The 20,022-nt window shown below is 38.8% G+C and overlaps 1 protein-coding gene across 1 annotated transcript in view; it reads right to left on the bottom strand.

The window, feature by feature from the left end:
* LOC120428969 (protein dachsous) overlaps nucleotides 1–20,022 on the bottom strand; it is a 174,027-nt gene that overhangs the window by 117,263 nt on the left and 36,742 nt on the right. Inside the window, exon 2 of the mRNA XM_052709121.1 lies at nucleotides 5,147–7,168. Coding sequence (XP_052565081.1) covers nucleotides 5,147–6,949 — 1,803 coding nt within the window. The 5' untranslated portion in view covers nucleotides 6,950–7,168. The remainder of the gene's footprint in view (nucleotides 1–5,146; nucleotides 7,169–20,022) is intronic.

The raw sequence follows: 20,022 nt of genomic DNA on the forward strand, positions 1-20,022 counted from the left end.
TTCAAAAACCGAATACGGGAATCGATTCTCCAGACAATTTTACATAAAAGTTTTCATATTCGCCACTGTCCTAAGTCCAATCCTTGTGAAATTACAGAGTTTTTAAAAAAAATGTTGAAAAAAATGGTTTTTTGATGGTTTTTGACAATTTCTATGCGACAGACTGGATTTTTAAGTCTCGTAAATATTTTTACCGAAAAGCTCGTCCAATTTCCCATAAGATTGTCTCATTTCAATTGGAAGTATGGGCTCACAGATATAAGCTAATTGCATTACTCATAACTGAAAACAGAATATTTTTTTCAGTGTAGTTTAGTGGATGGTAGTAACCTGGATAGTAAATTATTTGTAAATCAAAAAACCGAGTTATTTCGAAAAGTGGTCAGTGACAATCTAATGGGAAATTGGACGAGCTTTCCGGTAAAAATATTTACGAGACTAAAAAATCAAATCTGTCACATAGAAATTGTCAAAATCATCAAAAAACCAATTTTTTCAACATTTTTATTTTTAAAACCGCTGTAACATCACAAGGATTTGACTTAGGACAGTGGTCAATATGGAGACTTTTATGTAAAATTGTCTGGAGAATCGATTCCCGTATTCGGTTTTTGAAAATTTTGACGTTTAGAGCACTTAAAAAAAAACAGTTTCAGTAAATGATTTTTGTATTTTTTTAGGTGAGTTGCTCCATCCTGCATTTTTCGTGAGTCTTTTTGTGACATCATAGGCTATTTTCACAAAAAATTTGAACAAAAACAATTCGTGGGCTTGAAGGTGACTTTTAAACTTTTAAACTTAAACATCAAAAAATCTCATAAAAGTGGAGTGTTTTTTTTTCATTCATTGTATTTTTTTCGAAAAGCCCGTCAAATTTCTTACAAGTTTATCTTTGACCAGTTTTTGATACGATGCAACGGCTTCAAGATACAGCAATATTTAAATTACGAAATACAAAAATATTTAAAAATCTTACGCCCTTCTCAAATGTCATTATCGAGTGTAACTGGCCCCATATACACAAAAATGGCTTATATATGCCTAGGATAACATGTCTACAAAGTTTCATTGAAATCGGAGAGTGTCGAGAAAAAAGTACCTCAAAAATTCCTGTTTTGGGCTGGAATTGCTCATACACTTTAGGCTATTTAATATTTTATTTCAATTTTTCCCCCATTTAAAAAATAAATTGATGAATATTAAATTGTCATTGAAAATACTTCTGCTATTGATTGTAAACTATTTTAAACGCAATACTTAACGTTTATTTTTGCATTTTTAATCAAATAGTGCACTTTCAAATTCATGTAATTCTTGTAAACTTGTTCTCAATTGAGTTAATTATTTATTTTATCTTGAACTGCCAAATAGAAATTTATATTTGAAGATCAGATTTAGATTAAAATAATCTGTGAGATTTTGTTGGAAAGGAATTATGTTTACTATTCAAATGTAAAAAAAATGTGTTTTTCTATTAGTTAATTTAATAGTGGTAATTTTAACCTTAAATGAAACGTTTAAGATATAAAAATTCTTTAATAATTGTATAATTCTTACAAAAAAAAATTAATTTTAGATTTTCAACATAAATATTTCAAGAAAAAATATTATTGAGATTGTATTTATCAGATAAAACACATTTTTAATCTTCCTTGCATTCCTTTCAATAGTTAAGAGAAATTCAGTGTCATATGCAATATCAAAATTTGTTTATTTTTGCTTTATTTCAAGTTATTTGGCATAATCCGCATAACTTTGATACCATGACAATTTCTCTAAGCTTTCCAAAACATCCCCACATCTTTTTGCAGACAAACAGTTCCATCTTTAATTTCCCGCAACAGATCCAAGTAGACCTGGTCAGGCCATCCGTCCGTCCGTCCAAGTCGCGCGTTTTGCCGTCGGTCGCCGCTGCCGAAAGAATTACGTGTTACACGTTTTCTTCAGGTTTGTTATAAAAGGTAATTTATCTGTACCAAACGAAGAACTGAACCGACTTCCCCATTCCCCCCCCCCCCAACCCCTCATTTTCCGTTTTCGGTTCCAAAGAAATTGGGGGAAAAGAGCGTCCGATGAGGTGAACGGGGGACTAACTAACACCAAGTAGGCTATGCTGGTTTGTAGATGTTAGAGCCGCGATCACACCAATACACAAAAACGCTTACACACACGAGTAGACGCTGGAGCAGCTGGGTGTGAAGCAGTGTGTGTGTGTGTTTGGTCTCAGTTCTCACACACAGCTTGCTGTGACGATCGGATTCGGACCTCTCTGCTGGTTGAGTTGGTTTGGTTTGGTTGGGTTCGTCGTCGTCAAAGCGTTCAAGTCTTCGATCGTCGTGTCGTGTTATGCTGATTTCCCGGGACTGTCTTGGGTTGTTGGTTGGCTGGAAGTTGCTGTCTCTCGGTCGGTGTCTCTTCCCTCTGGAACGCGATCGACAAGTTTGTAGTTTGGTGTGTTGTTATCTTTGCGGTGATGGATTGCTGGAGAAGTTGTTTGTATATTTTTTTTTGTCTAGATTGCGAGGAATTTGAAAATATTTAACAAGGGATTGTCAGTACAACATTAGGTGAGCCTCGGATTCCGGATACATTTTTGAATTTTGAAATTCAATTATATTAAAAAAAATCAAAAAATTTTGATTTGATTTGACACAAGTTCTTTTTGATTTAAAATGTTCAATGATTGAATTTTTTCCAGATGAACTCAAACAAAAAAAATTCTTAATTTGTTTTTATTTAAAGTAAATTTTATACTTTTTAAGTTACTTTAAATAATTTGTAATTATTAATCTCTCTCATTACATTTTAACCAATATTAATCAATTATAACAACTTATAATAATTCAATCAATAAGTTTGACACAACTTCTTTTTTGATTGAAATTTTTTCAATGATTGAAATTTTTCCTTATGTATTCAAATATTAAAATATTTTTTTCAATATTTTTTAAAATTTTAAGTAGATTTTGCACTTTTTAAGATGCGTTAAATAATTTGTAATTATTAATGTCTTTCATTGAATTTCAACCTAAATTATTCAATTATAACAAATTATTAAATTTCAATCAATAAGTTTTGAACTTTTTCTGCAATATCAATTAATTCAGAAATCAAAATCTATTTTTATATTGTTCTGTTATTTTTAATCATGCAAGTTTAATAATTAAATCAGTGTTTTTATTGAAAATAGTTAGAATGAACTGTTTTCATTCGAAACAATTTGAAGACTTAAAAAATTAATAACTTGCCAATATAAATGATTTTGAATACAATCACTTTCAATCAATATCTATCAATATTAATCAATCAATTAATAAGGGTCAATTTTTAAAAGTTACCGGAACCTTTGATCATTATTAATGAATTTCAAAAAATTTAGGTAAACTTGTTTCAATTTTATGAACTCTCGCTTACTTTTTCAAAAGGTCCTATGTACATAGGAAACCCGTAGCGCATTGATTGTTAAAAAAAAAATAATCTAGAACTGATATCAATTTCTACCGACTTGAAAAAAAAACTTTTTCGATGAATCATGATTCGATGAAGTAGATTTAAATAATTTTTTATAATTATTATCAATTTAACTACCTTAAAATAAATTTTATCAAAAAATATCTTTTCTAAAAATTTCAATCATTTTTTATCGATTTTAATCAACTTAAGGGAACATCATCTATTTGTCTTCTTCTTCGTTTATTTTTTTTTAAATTACGGAAAACACACTTTAAATCAGTTTTTATTTTCCCTCTTGAATGTATTGTTGTTAAACTCCAAAGCAGTATCGAAAAGTACTACTTTTTGATACACCCAAAACTGGCAGCGCTAGTCTGAGAGAATGATGGTCTCGAGTCGAGAGAATAGTGGTACCATTCACGGACGCAGAGAACACAGCTCGAGATGGGCGATAGAACTATTCTCTCGAGGTTCATTTGCAAAAAAAGTTCATCCGTAAAACAAAAAACCAAAAGTGTCGACAACGGGAATCGAACCAGAGACCTTTGACAAACCAATCCAATGACTTAGCTGCCTCGGCCACCACAGCTTGGTGACCAAGGAGAAGTCAGAAGTCGATGTATGACATTTGTTGGAGATTTATTGATTCAACTAACGAATGAACTCATTTGTTATGATGGTGTGAGTTGGTACCATTATTCTATCGATTTTGGCACTGAGCCCTCAATAAATTTTGAGAGAACGATTATCTCGACTCTGAATTTTGGGTGTACAAAAGCTGCAATGTTGATCTTTTCTGCACTCAAATATATACTGAAAAGTACTTTTCAGTACTGTTATTTTTGGTGATGAAAAGAAGCCGCTTCTTCAATCAAGAATTTCTTGGATGGCAGGAAAAGTCAGTATTTTCACAAGGAATTTGGAAAACAGTAATTACATTATTTGTCATAGTAAATTTGTAAGAGTACAATCCTCCCTCCTAGGTGTCTCGCTCCCCTCACTCACTCTCTCTCTGTCTCGGGGAGCCCTGGTGTTGAACCGTAAACCAAGTGTGAAGAGAATGCGGCAAAGAAGGTACACATAATTGATGAGGAATCGCTCGTTTGGACCCACCGAGAGCCGAGGCGGTCCGAGGGACGCAGCAGGTACACGAAGGTATGCGCGCGCGCGCGAGCGAGAGAGGGGGAGGGAAGAGAAGAACTCGTTTGCGCAACTGTGTGAGTGTGCGAGCTAGAGATTGACCGCGCGCGGTGACGACGACGACTACTTGGACCCAAGAACTCAGGAGGAGAAGAAACCATGTCAGCGCGAAATAGACGCGCGCGCGCGGAGAGAACAAAAAGGAAATCGACGTGACTGAGGCCCGTAGACCGCGTAGAGTAGATCGGAATTCCATGGGTTCAATGGGCTAATTTTTCTCCTCACCAACACAGGCGAAAGTTTGAATGGCAGCAGAGCAGAGGTGTGCGTGAGATGGTTGAGGAGGGGGGGAAACACGCAAAGATCGACGAGTAGCTGGTCCAGCTCGCAGCATCCGCGGCACGGCTCTCGTGGAGATGAATATTAATATTTGTTGAAATTGAATATAATAAAATTCTCGAGATAAGAAAATCGCGTTATAATCGACTGCGAGAGAGAGGGAGAACCGGCGAACCGGGAGATCGGGACAAGTAATTTAAAATTAAACACTTACCTTTAGAATGCAGCGTCCTTTGGGTTCGTTCTCGGCCACGGAGACGTTGTAGAAGCTCTGGTCGAAGATGGGCTCGTTATCGTTGACGTCGTGGATGGTGACCAGGACGGTTCCGGTGGACGAGAGCGGCGGGTAGCCATTATCTTTGGCCAGGATGATCAGCTGCGGCACCGGATCGGTTTCGCAGTCGATGTGGGCCCGGGTCGTGATTAGGCCCGAATTGGCATCGATCTGGAACCACTGCGAGTGCGTGTCGGGCGTATCCAGAAGGGAGTACGCGATCGCCGAGTTGTTGCCCTCGTCCTTGTCGATGGCCGTCACCTGGATCACCGACGTGCCCGGATCGGCCACCTCCATCACGTTCGCGTGGTAGATTTCCTTCTCGAACTCGGGCGCGTTATCGTTGATGTCCGTCACGGTCAGGAAGATCGTTTTAGCCGCGTGCAAAGGCGGATTCCCCGTATCCGTAGCCACAACACTCAACGTATAATTCGGTTTAATTTCACGATCCAGCGGAAGCGACACAATCACCAGATAGATAATATTATCCCGCGTGGTCAACCCAAAGTGGCCCTCACCCCCGGACAGCGTCACGTTCACGTTCGAGTATTCCGTCTTCGAGTCGGGATCATTCACTGAAATGCGCGCCACAAACTCCCCCGGCTGAGCCGATTCGGAAATCTTGGGCGTCGCATCGTCACTCAAAAATATCACATTTATTATCGGCTGATTGTCGTTCACATCGGTCACTCGTATCGACACAAAAGCCGTCGTCTCCAGCGGCTGCAGTCCTCGATCCTTCGCCACCACAACCAGTTCGTGCAGTTCCTTGGTCTCAAAGTCGAGCGGTTTGTTGACCGAGATCAGCCCCGTCAGCGGATCTATCCGGAACATCTGATCCTTGTCACTTTGCCTTCGGTTGATCGCGTACTCGACCATCCCGTTCTCCGTTGCGTCCTGGTCCGTCGCGTACACTTGCAGAACCGTCGTCCCGATCGTGGCGTTCTCAGGGACGGTCGCAAAGTACCGACTCTGGTTGAAGATCGGCTGGTTATCGTTCACGTCCTGGATCGTTATGTTCACCGTCATCAACCCCCGCAGCGGTGGATTCCCCCCGTCCAGTGCCTCTACAACGAGACTATAAGCCGGGGTGGTTTCCCGATCGAGGAACCCGTTGATCTGCAGATCCAGATACAAAACGCCATCCCGTTCCCGGTGAGAAGATAACCGGAACGCATTATTTACATTCCCGGACACGATATTGTACCGCTGGGTGTTGTACCTCCCCAGGTCCAAATCCCGCGCCGGATTCAACGTCCGCTTCACGTCCCGCGGCGTATTCTCCGGGAACTCAATGTTCATCAGTGCCGTCGGGAAGGTCGGCGCATTGTCGTTCTCGTCCAGCACCCGTATCACAACGCGGACGTTCTCCCCGCTCAGCGGTATCGCCACCAGCGAGTACGACGCCCGCTTCTCCCGGTCCAGCGCCACCTTCGTCCGGATCTCCCCCGTAGTATGATCGATCGCCAAATCCGTATCCACGGCACTGCCCGGCACCGGCACGATCAAGTACGGCGGCCCACTGTCCACCCCGTGCAGAAACTCCCCGATGAACCCAATCTGGTGCCCGATCTGCACCCCCTCGGACACTTCCAGTTCTCGCACGTGCTCCCCCCGCACTAACCGAATTCCCCCACCTCCTCCTCCTCCTCGATCGCCCGTAAAAGCACATATCATAAGCAGCAACCACAGCAGGGACATCTTTCTGTGGCGAAACCGGAAGCAGCCGCTGATCGAGGCCATCCCGGTGGACAATGTGAATTGACTAGTGCTAGCTTGCGCTGCGGCTGCGGGTTCTGTGCGGTCGGCAGTCTGGTTATCATCACCGGCGACTCGCGACTGTGGATCGTGGACGGAGGCAGGGCCGGCTCGACACGCGTTGCGCCGGGGCAGGTTCCATCGTTCTGGGGCGGGTGACGGTGGCAGGGTGGCTATTGTGGTGGTTTCCCGCAAAGGGATGGCCTGTTGGAAGAGAAGAAGAGTTTTGTTAATTCACATAGACGCCCTTGTTTGAATATTTAATTGAAGCTTTTAGATCGAAAAAATGTGTCCTCCAAATTACATTCTATTTATATTGCTTAGCAATAGTATCGTATTACACCAAGTCTTTTAAGATTGCAACCCCCTGATTACATAAACAAATGCCCTTGCACAAGTTAATTGCCAGCATCCAAGAACCACTTTGCATCTTAATCATATCCGCCAATCTCATTAGTGCTCGGTCAGCTCGAACTCGCTGAAAAGTGGTCAAATGACTAAATTTTATTGCAGATTGCCAGCTTTTTTGTCCCACTAAACCGCACGGGTTGATCGATTCCCGAAAGCACCTCCTTCAACAACAACAAAAAAAGATCTCTGTTTGCTCTCTCAAGAACCGGGGGCGTTCAACTCTGGCTTCTTCAACGGCAGCTACCGCCTCAAGTTTGACAAGCGCGTACAAGAATAATACAAATTACCGTTTCGTGTTGGTTTTCTGGCCGGCATTTTTTTCCTATTTTTTCTCCAATTCGATAATTATATTCGTTATTAGTCATCTCTCGCGTGCAAAACATTCCGCGCGCATTGTCAGCGAAATCCGCGATGCCTGTCCGTCCAACCAGAAGGAGCGTCTTGTGTCCATAAACACCCCTTAAAATATGAATAAATTTAAATGATATTTCGCTCGCGACATTTTAAATCGCACGCGAGATCTCGCACGATCCGATCCAAGTGTGCGAGAAAGCTGGCGAGGCTGGCGTGACTCAAATATTGATTTATAAAACACAAGCGCTAACTTGGATGGAAAGCTCACGACCTGCTAGGATCGCGAGCGATCGTTTAGCGATCAAATCAAATAAAGTAGCATCAAACGATCGCACTGCTGCTGCCCCGATTGATTTCATTTCGATTCAATAAAACTCAGTAGGCTATACGAACCCTCCGGGATTCGGTCATCTCCATAAAATGAGGAGCAGCACACGGCAAAAACAGACGGAATGAGAGAAGCTGTGCGCCACTTTCAGCGATCGCCGAGCTATTTATGTGAAAATGCATGTCGAGCTCATCTCAACGCAGAGAGAGAGTGAGACGGATGGACCGGGTTGATGATAGCCAGCAGCGAGCAGTGGCCTACCTTCTTCGTGGCACTGACGGCGCAGAAGGGTGGAACTAGAGTCCGAAAAAAACGTCACAATTCGAAACTGCGCCCAAACGAAAAACTAGCACCCCGATCCGTCCTCTTATCGCCATCAGCTATACGAACAGTAGTTCAGGAAAAACAACGATCGGAAGCCGCTATCCGACGACGACGAAAGCGCGACAAAACAGCGCAAAGCCGTTCATCAACATCAGCATCATCATCATCATCATCAATATCATCTGCTGGCGATCAGCCATCAAAATCAAAGAGTCGTCCAAGACGACGCTGCGACGAAGATCACCGCAGAGAGAAAGATTGATGAGTGGACAGAGGATGAGCGGATGACCAACGCACCCCAACGCGCGAGAGAGAGAGTGTGCGTAATACGGTCTATAAAACGACGACCTGCAGCAGCAGCTTCCACCGCGGCACCAGCAGAAGCAGAAGCAGAGATTGAAGCTCGCTGATATGTATTATTTGGAAATTGATATTTTCGCCTGCAGCGATCATTATCGTTTTCACGATCCTCGGCGACGGGTTGTTGTTGGTGTTGTTGTTGTTGCGTACGTAGCAGGCCTTGCGCGCGTTCTTGCGTTGCGCGCACTTGTGCATCGCGTACACACACAGGCTGCTTGGATGAGCTCGTGTGCGCCCGTCGTCGTTCTCCCTTTACGCACGTCACTCAGCCTGCTGCTGTTGACCACCTCTCGACATCCGTTCCAAGGTTCCAACCAGGTGAAGCTGAGGCGTGAGGAGTGAGGACATTTGTGCGGTAAATGCGCGAGACGCGATCCATCTCACGGGAATACACTTAATTGTTAAATTGACAGATATTTTCGATTCGACGACTGGCGACCCGGGACCCCTTCCGGGGTCCTTTCGGGTGCGCGCGGTTCTTTTTTTTGTGGTGGTTGGGGATATTTTGGCGGTTTTCATTCTCGAGTACCAAAAAAAAAAAACGGAACGGAATACCGCAGTGACACATGTCTTGCATTGTTTTTTTGTGTCGTGATGTAGAATGAAACGCTGATCGCTTGCAGCGAGCGAGCGGTTGCCCTCTTTCTTTTTGGACAGTTTTGGAGTCGGGAGTGGAACCTCGGAACTGTTTCGCCGGGATTGATCGTCAGGGATGCAAGCTCCCTTATTTTTATATCTCTCAAAGTTTTCTTCCAATTAGTTTATCAGTCAATGTTTATTTAAAACTTTTGTTTTATTTATTTTTTTATTTTTATTTTTATTTGCAATTTTGACCAATGCTACAATATATTCCCATTTTTAGAAATTTTATCTTCTTGGTTTTGTCAGGACTTAAAATTACAAATAATCTCAAAGCAATTAGTTCTTTAGGGGGCGTATTTTTTTTACGTCAAGCAACTTTTAAGATTTTGACCCACCAACCTCCAATTTTCGTTAAAAAATAAATCACATACAGCCCACAAAAGTCACATGCAAAGTTACAAAAACTCGAAATATTGAACTAAAAATGTTGTTCCTAGTGAAAAAATGATCCATTCTAAATTTGAATTTGAAAAATACATTAAATTTCCGTTCAAATGAAAAACCCCATTTTTTTACAGTTGAGTTACGAAAAATTACAGAGGTTTTTCAAACTATTTTTGTTTTCTTTTCGATGAAAAATACGTTTTCTCAGAATTTTTCGTACGCTATCAATTTTACATTAATGTTGAACCAAATTTCCAAATCATCACCATTTCAGACTACAAATTATAGAAACCACGTATTTTTTTTTAAATGTTTAAAAATTATAGAGGCCGTACCGCCCCTTCGTAACGAGAAATTGAGACCTCGAATTCGAAATCAATGACCAAAATTACATCAAAAGACAATTTTTCACGCAAATCGTATGGGATCGGAGGAAACTTTTTTCGATTTCGTGCGAACTGACAGAGAAAATGACCCACATCAAAGGCCATTTTTCATCTTGCTAAAGCATACAAAAATATTTAAGCTTTTAAATATATTTTGATAAAAAAAACATTTTTAAAGTTTGTTTTCAGGGTGGCCACTCAAGTCTAAAAAATGGGACAGTTGGGATAAAGTTGGGAATTCGCCAAAATTCACAATAAAAAAATCCAGAATGTGTCGGGATTTTGGGTGTTTTTGTCAAAATGTCGAAAAAAACCTGTAATTTTTTTATTTCAATAAAAAAAATTAGAATAAAAAGGCTGATTAAGATATTCAATTCCTAACACATATTGGATGATTGCATGAATTTGCTTAAATTTTCAAAATAATTTTCATGAATTATTATTATTATTTTTAATTAAAATAAAATGGTAACAGTAAACTTTAAACAACAACAAAGCTGTTGAAAAATTAACTTTCAACGATTATGATCCACGTAATGTTCGAAAAACGATTCCAACTGGAGTTTGACAATACATTGTGTAAGTAAATTGTTAAATTTGTTCAACAAACTTATTAAGCCATTGCAAATATTTTTCTCAATTTTTAAAATATTTTTTTTTAAATGTAAAAAAACTTGATTTTTATCCATCGTAAAAAATCCAGCAAAGTATTAAATGAAAACCAAACATTTTCGTTTGAAATAGAAAAAAAATAGAAAAAACATTCTTTTAAAAAATATGAAAAAAATATTTAAATTTCAAAATGACAAAACAATTAAATTTCATTTTCTTTTACTTTTTTTAATTTCAAATTAGATGAGAGGTAATGCATGAATTATAATTGAACTGGCTTTTGCTTCAATAAAAAAAACTTAAAAAAACAGACAACTTGATAAATAAGCATAATATCACAGTCTATAAATTTGAAAAGGAAAATAATAAAACAAATAAAAACATGTTTTACTCAAATTTTTAGACATTTCGTTTTTTTTAACATGACTTTTATCATGATTTAGTATTATTTATAAAACAAATAAGGCCGATGCAAATATTTTTAAAGTTTTTGTCCCTCGGCTCTGGCCGGTTTCAAGGGAGGGGCAAAAAAAATGAAAAAAAAAATGTAAATATTGAAATAACAAGCCATAGTTTCAACATTTGCATGGAAAAGGTGATTTAAAATGCTTTTTACACTAGTACTCAGTTGTAATGCAATCATTAGTTTAAAAAAAGATAGATTTGACGAAAACAATAAAAAATAGCGAAAAAAAACTTTTTGCGATACTAAATATCGACAATTTTCGAAAATTCTAAAGATTTTTAAATCAACCCAAACTAGCTAAAAATGACTCCAAACGCAGGGGAATGCATTTTAAACTGCTTTCAGCTGATTATACTTCGATTCTTATTGACATTTTGAAGTTTTTTGAAATAATATTTTAATAATAAATATAATAATAAAATTATAAAAATAATATTTCAAATTAGAGATATCGGATGCATTAAAAAAATTTTTTGTTAAGTATCTAGTCGTACTGATTATTTGATTTAAAGTTATTTGAAAATTTAGACTTTTTAACGATTCATTTCCAATTATTCGTTTGGTACAAAATGCCTGGTTCTGGAAAAGTCGGGAAAAGTCAGGAATTTGGAAATGGGATTTAGTGGCCACCCTGGTTTTAACTTAATCATCATTTTAACTCACAATAAAAATTTTACAAGAAAAGTGTAAAACAATCAACAAATTAATAAAGTTAATGAAAAATATTGAAAATTTGAAAAGAGTAAACAGATCGTCAGCTGTGTGCTATCTTGTGACAACGACCATTTAGTACTTTTCGAGAAAATAGATTTTTAAAGTTTGATGATAAATATTTTCAAAACTATGAACGGTAGACTCAAACTTTTTCAAGCAATCGGTTCGTATACTATCGCTTAACAAACGCTCCAAATTTCAACTAATTTGTTTACACCAGTTTAAAGATACAGTAAATTATGTTATCAAAAATCTGAAAAGCACGTGTCACAGTGTGTTTCGAAAGTAAAATTGTACTACGTGTCACAAGTGTGCACAGAATTCCCATACAAACTAAAATAGACTTAAATCAATAGTTTAACCGACTTAATCAGTATATTTTCAAAAACAAAAGATTGCATTGCCTTCAGAAAATGTGTATCAACATAAATTTGTGAAAAACAAGAAAAATTTTCCACATTTTCCAACAACATGTATGACGTGTCACAAGTGTGCATGATCATTTTGATGATAAATTGGTCTATGTCACAAGTGTGTGTTGCGATATCCGGGAAACGGAAGCGAGTTTTCAAAATCGGGTTAAAGCATCTTGTAGTGTTTGTTAAGTATAGCAATACGTCATCATTAACTCATTTTCGACCAAAATGGTCTATGTCACAAGATAGCACACAGCTGACGAGATATAATTAGAGGTTCCAGTAAAGGAGGTCTACTAAAAATAAAAAAAAAAAACAAATTTAATACAGGAACAAAAAAAATAAATTTTAAATAACAAAGCCTATCAAAACCATAGTCTCTGAAGCTCTTGAACTCTGACAAACTTTATGTGGCAGCCCAAGTTTTTCGCAATAGCACCTTCAAGTAAAACTTTATGATGCTTCGAACATAAAACGATAAAATTATGTTTTTTTTGTACAAAAATGTTGTCCAAAATTACCTTCTGAACACCGGATTTTTTTTTGCAGGAATTAAAATGGAAAAGTAAGATTTTCGATAGAAAAATCGACAGCAAAGCGGAAATGTATACAATTTTGGTTTAGAAAGTAAAAACCGCCAAAAAAGATCACTTCATCAACCGGAAAATCATTTTTCACACTTTCCTATTTGGCACACACACACAGGAAGCTGATGCTTTCAGGGTCACAATTTCCCCCCGCGCAGAAAGTTGCTATCGATTAGGCCAAATTCCATGCTTTCACTAGAGTGGCGCTTGGGTGCTAATGGGAAAATGTTCAATTTTCTTACTCTCCCCTCGTCTGAACAGGTGAAACCACCTCCTCCTCCTCATTGTCGACGCTAAACGATCGCGCGCGATGCCTGGAAGCACTTTCCCATCGATCAGCCCCAAAATATGTAGGCTAATACGAACCCTCAGCAAATCGGCTCACTTTTTTGCTGCTGCTGCTACTGGCTATTTAGGCACATCAACCCATCAACAACGAGAAAAAAAAGTGCGATGGGGGAGATAGTTTATCAAAAATTATTGTTGGCGTGCTAAAAGCACCGCTTTCGGCACCTCAACACCCCCTCCCCCCCACCACAACAAATGGCCATTTCTTCCCACTCTATAGCGGGGTGTCTTGGAAGTGGACCATCCCGGGCCTAATTGAACATTAGCGAAGCGCGCGCTCTTTTTCCATGCTTGATTTTTTTTTGGTTGCTGGAATCTTCGTGCCCCTACGGCAGGAAAATTACCTTCTTCAGCGTGAACTTGGAGCGCGCCCAATTTGGAAGCTGAGTGCCGAAAATAAAAACGAAAAAAAAACTCTTGCAAAAATGTGGCTCCGTGTGTGTTGGAGTTTCTGCCGGTATACCCTAAACCTCCTAAAGGCAGGAATAATGAAATAAATTATAAATTACGAATAATTGTTTACGATTTCCCCCCGCGCGCAATCCTTGCGGGTTCAGGACGATTCGGCCGGTGAGCCTGTTCAAGGTAAGGTTGGATTAGCGCGGTGGCGGCGGCAGCAATTACCATTCCATTAGGCAGCTTTTATTGAACCTCCGAGAGCTTTTTGTTGTGTGCTGTGCCGTTCCATTCTCATCACTTGGAGCCCGATAATAGCAGGCTGTGCTGTGCGATCAAAGCGATCCTCCCTCCCAGATTTGGCCGTGTGAATTCCAAGACTCGCGAGCTACTGCGATTGGCGCCGTTCGAAGGACGACAATCTATCCAAAATGGTCGCAGAGCATAGCTTCTTGGGCTGCATCTTAATGAGGGGACCACCTCTCCCATTGCGATGTAAGAGCAATGCGATGAATATACAATTATTAGCAGATATCTCACGTACTCTCGAGTGCGGCTGCCGGTGGTCGGTTGAAACCTTAGAACATCGCGATGATCGTGGAGTTGGGACTGCGCAAACAGCAGGAAGGCACGACTGCTTCTACAGGCGTTTTGCCTTCTTGGGGCCAGGTTTGTTAAATAAGTCGCCAGTTTGTCGGAGATTTTTGAAACAGATGATTGAAATTGAAAAAGTCTAATATCTCCTTCAGGACTTTGGAGTTTGAGTCCGAATAAAGTCAGCATTTTTTGAGAAGTCAGAGCTAACAAATTCGGAAATGGAGTCGAGTACTTTTCTAAACGCTTTCCACCAATTTCTCCCAGATTCTTCATCAGCGCAGAAATGCACGATTCCGCGGGACCGTGTGACTCGGGGTCTGTCCGTCCGGGATCGATACCCGCTCAAGACGCAGCTGCTCGCGCCTCGAATGGCAAACTCTCCGCGCGGGGTTCGTTTACTGTTTCGAGCTGGGGATGAATAAATTTCGCCTCATTATAAGCCGTTCTTGGGGGCTCCGTCTCTTCATGCGGCAGTCCCAACACAACCAACTGAATCAACCAAGCAGCCCCGAGTGGTGGAACTTGAGCCAAACGACCCGAAAATAAAACAAGACACCACTTCTTCACGTTTTCTAACGCTGGGCCGCTCCAAGTGGCTAGGGAAGCCGCGGGGGAGAATAGGAAAAGTTCAACGGATAGTTAGCTATTCAAAATCATTTTGCACCACATTACTAACTCTATACCCGCGATAATCGTGATCTTGCCGTTTTCTATCACCACCACCACCACGCCGCCAGCGGGCCTTAGTCAACCCTTCTGGAGGCTGACCCAAACCTCGAGGAGACCCTCAGGAGCGCCATAAAACCGCGAGGTCGTGGACGACCACCGACGGACGGACGGTAGCAGCGCGCTCTGAGTCTAGAGAAGTCCCATGGTCAAACCATAGTTGGCGGCGGCGGCTGTGTTTTGTCGTGTGTAGACGGGCTTTGCCCAGAGCCTGCTACCACCAGCCAAACATTCGGACCCGCGTTTGGTCCAGCAGCCTCTTGGCACATACAGACGACGTGTGAGTGTGTGTGTTTGGTTGGACACACAGTTGCTGGATGTGAAATGAAAATAAAATTGCTACCCATCAACGGGACACAAAAGATTTATTCAACGCTGCCTTCTGCTGTTGTGTGAATTTGCGCGGTGTGTTTCTTGTTAAGTATGTATGAGAAGTTATTTTATTGATAATTTAATTATTTTCAAAAAAATGGTCATGCTGAAAAAATGCTGACACTTCTATTAAACATTTTGACATAGAAGCCGAAAATTTCGCTAAAATAAAAAAAAATGGTACATAAAAAAAGCGAAAAAAATTTGGTACATATCAGCAAACCCATATCAAGAAAATCTCTCTTCCGATTTGGCGTGTAAATTCTGGTTTATTGATTTGTATAGTTTTATTATAGTTTGATCCAGTCACACCGTGATCTAGCTTTTTACCAAATTTTTAGACTTGAGACAAAGATTTTTTTTAATTTTTGGATTAAGATGAAACTTTGTATGTACTTTTCTACAGCTTAGAAGACATTTTGCAATTTTGGCAGCTGTACATACCAAAAACATCCAAAAATCAATATTAACCTGTGAGAAAAAAATACTTACACTCTGAAAAAATCCTATTTTTATGAATTCAACTTTTCACACCAAATATATAATCAGCCAGAATAACCATTTATTGAAATTCTAATTTTTATTTTAGACAACAAAGAATGCCATCTTTTGAACTATGGTACAAGTTGGTCAATAGTTATTCAATTATTCAATTGACAACGTTGCAAAATTTAATATCGTGCACCGTTTTCAAGTAATAACCAACAAAAAACTAATTTGTTGAATACGTGACTTAAAGGATGAAAGGTGAACATTGTTTCTTTGTTACAGAAAATTCCTAAGAGAATGTGGAATAGCGTCATTCAAAACTCCAATAAAAACGCATAAAACATCTGGAGCTATTATATTATCAAACCTCTTTTTAAAAGATGTTAAACAACGATGAACAAGTTGCATTGAACGCGCAAAAAATTAAAATATGATTTTAATATTTTGGTTTCAAATGATTAAATAAATTTTAATCCAAAAGTTACAAAACTGTTATAAAGAATATTGCCTAAACCAGGCCTGCCCAACGTCCGGCTCGCCGGCCGGATCCATTTTATCCGGCCCGCGACGGCTTTTCAAAATAGTTCTATGACCGGCCCTTAAAGCTGTTCATGAAATATTAAATAAATAAATAGATTGTCTGAATTGAAAACAAGTAAGCTTGAGATCAAATTTTATCATATTATAACAAAATTCTTCATGTTTGAATTTAATTCTTATAATTTTTATTTTGATATTTTTAAACTGAAAAATGGTGTAAGAAAACAAATTTATTCATTTCGTAAAATTGTGAAATTTATGAAAAAAACTTAGATTGTTGTCTAAAAATGTACAATATGACTCTAAATTTAAATTTCTTTCAGTTTTAACTGTGTTTACTTGAAATTGAAGTTTTTTTTATATTTTCGTTTTTTTTTAAATAAATAGCTTAGCAAAAACTAATGTATTTTTCCAGAACAAATTTTCTGTTTTTTAAAAAAAAAGCTTAAAAAAGCAAATAAATCGTACTGATCGCTACAAATATTTAAAAAAAAAACAAAAAATATCTCAAAATGAGTCAAGATATTAGGGAGCAAAATTATATTTTCCATAAAATTTGAATTTCAAAGAATAACGAATTAAAAATGATTTAATATATATTTTTTACACCTTTAAATTTTATGTGTTTAAAATCATTTAAATATATTTTTCAAAATATTTGAATAAAGATGTACAACAAGTTTTTTTTTGTTAAAGATATTCGAATCGAAATTTCGTGTGAATAAATTTTATCATGTCTCATTGATTTTTTTTATATTGTTGTGTTGAGGAAATCAAACTTTAAAAAATTGCAATGACCATTGAAATTTGAATGTTCTTTTAAATTATATCGAGGTATTTGATTGCAACCGTAAAAAGCAATAACTATAAAATATTAAATAAACATAAATTAAAATATGTCAGATAACACATTTTTGAAAGTTATCTTTGTGTTTTATTCTTAAAATCGAGATATTCTTTTTACGTTTTTCAACTTGTATCAAATATTAGTTCCAGCCCCCCTGAAAAATCTTCTTCAAATATTAGTTCCAGCCCCCCTGAAAAAGAAGCTTCTGAAAAATCAGATATGGCCCGCAGGGCCAAAAGGTTGGGCATTCCTGACCTAAACGTTCCAAAATACTCAAATTTTCCTTTTGCTAAAACTTGCCTTTTGAAGTTATTTGGATTATATCCTTACTCTGATATTTAAATATCATAATGTCATTAAAACTCACAATAATTTAGTGTGTTGAATATTTATTGTCTTGGATTACTGCTATACTTTGCAGTAATTTTTCTGTATGAAATTTCAAAAAAACACATTCTTATTTCAAGCAGTTTTTAGAAGGCTGTGAAATTACCATAAAATTATAAAGTTTTGTAAATGGCATGATGCAAAATTTAGTAACAATCAAATTTCAAATATATCGTATAATTATTTTTCGTAAATAATTACAGTCCATGCTCCTTTTTTCATTTTCTTATTTGTGATTGTCGAGCATAAGTATGTCCCCTAAACTACTCTGATGTGATTTAGAATTTTTAAATCCAAGATGGCGGCCAAAATTGCGTTGATGAAATTTAGAGAAAATGCATTTCGGGATTTAATAGGCAATCAACCATTCAAATACAGTGGACTCTCTCGTTGTCGATATTGAAGGGACCGTCGAGAGCGGGAGGTATCAGTTTATAGAACGAAAAATCAAAGCATGCTACTCGAAGGTACTGATAAACATATTCACAGCTGGAACCATATTGATATCGAGAAAATCGACAGCCAGAGAGTCGACTGTAGCATAGCATTACGGATCATTCCACGCTATAGGCCACAATAGTCAATTCAATATTCTCAGACAATTTGATTGTTGCCCGGTACAATCTAATATTTGAGAATGCCAATTTCCACACTGTGCTCCAAGGCTACGCCCATACAATCCCGTGGGGATTTGGGAGGCAATAATCCATTAAAATTTGACTAAAATGGGGTCGCAGAACTCGAATTTGATGTTTAAAGTTAGAAAATGAAAAAAAGAGCAAAACTTTTTTTCTTCATGATTCGATTGTCCGAAGTCCCATACAAACCTTCGAATAATCAAACTTCAGGTAGTCAAAACTTCGGATACACTAAAAAAAAAAAGTACCAAATTCCTAAATTCTATGAATTTTGGCTCCTTTCCTTAATAAGTAATCCAAAAAACCCGATTACTAAATAAGGAAAAGAGGCAAAAATCCTAGAATAAAGGAATTTGGTACTATTTTTTTATTTCAGTGTAAGTGAATCTGGACTGACAAATTTCTGGTTGAAATTTGAAATTTTGTTTCAATTACAAACCTAATTTATCTTTGAGGAAGTCTCAAACAAAAAAAGTGCAATTTCCTTTCCAGCGTTCATTACCCAAACAATTGTGGTGTACATTTTCAGTCAAATAACCTCCCAACAAAAAAGAGTGCTCTCTCGACTTCCATTATTTGCAATGGTAAACTGCACCGAATTCCGCACGCCCCGCTCAAACATTTCACCGAACTCCGGTGTATTTGTAATGATGATCATGATGATCGCGCAATGCTGCTGCTGCTGCTGCAGAGTTGAGCCACTCTCATCGGCATCGGTATCAGATACGGTTCCGTGTGGCTCGGTACCAGGTGGTCAGCCCACGGTAGCGGCCAACTTATCAAGGCTCGCGCACAAAGAAATTCGTTGAACAATGCCGTCGTGGTGGTGGTGGTTTGCCCACCGCCGCTCTCGATTTCTGAGGTTTGAGGAAGCAGCGGGGAAAAAGTAATTTTGATTGAAATTCTGCTGACTAATCAAGTCTATATTAAAAACATATAATTTATACTTATTTTAATTCGTAATTACCCCGGGGAGGCCCGGGGAGGTTGGAGTGGTCCGGGGGGTGGGGGAACCTCCCGAAGTCCATGTGTGTGATGGTACTCGCTGTTAGGTTAGGTTCTTCCCAGCAACATCGAGAGAAGAAACGAGAATTTCAAAGGTTTTGCGAGATGACCACGACGACTTCACGCCACCGATCGTGCTTTCATGTCGCAAACGCATTTTTTTTGCGTTTCAACTGCGATTAGTTTGCGTTTTAGATGACGTTTCTGCCTTTGTTTTGTTTGTGTTCTAATTGCAATAAATGTGCGTTTCGGTTCACTGTGCATTTTGGCAGGCGTTTGGTTTGTTTTGATCAGCCTGCGTTTGACATGACACTTGCAGGTGTAAGTTTGCGTTTTGAATGCGTTTCTAGTTGCGATCTGAATTCGCGTAAATTGAAAAAAATGTCAATTGCACCACGAGACCACTCCCCCGACGCCGTATGAGTGACGAAGAAACGAGTTCACCGGCGTCATCTTCTCCCCGGCCGTCAAAAGAACCGTTCCCGGTACGGAGCGGCAGCAATCGAAAACGTAATTCGGTTCGGCATTTTATGGACCATGGAGGAAATCCGTGTGAGCTTACATCGGTTCTCTTATCGGCGGCGGCTTCGATTGAAGCTTGGTGAGTTCTACGCCGATGGACGGACGCAAATGACTAAGCCATTATTTGTTGGTGATAGACCTGCAGAGAGCAGAGAGTTCAGAAAGTGCATTCATTGCACTCGCAGTAGTCGGAGTAGGCTGTAATTT

Source organism: Culex pipiens, chromosome 2 (genome assembly GCF_016801865.2).
Source record: "Culex pipiens pallens isolate TS chromosome 2, TS_CPP_V2, whole genome shotgun sequence".
Classification (NCBI taxonomy): Eukaryota; Metazoa; Arthropoda; class Insecta; order Diptera; family Culicidae; genus Culex; species Culex pipiens.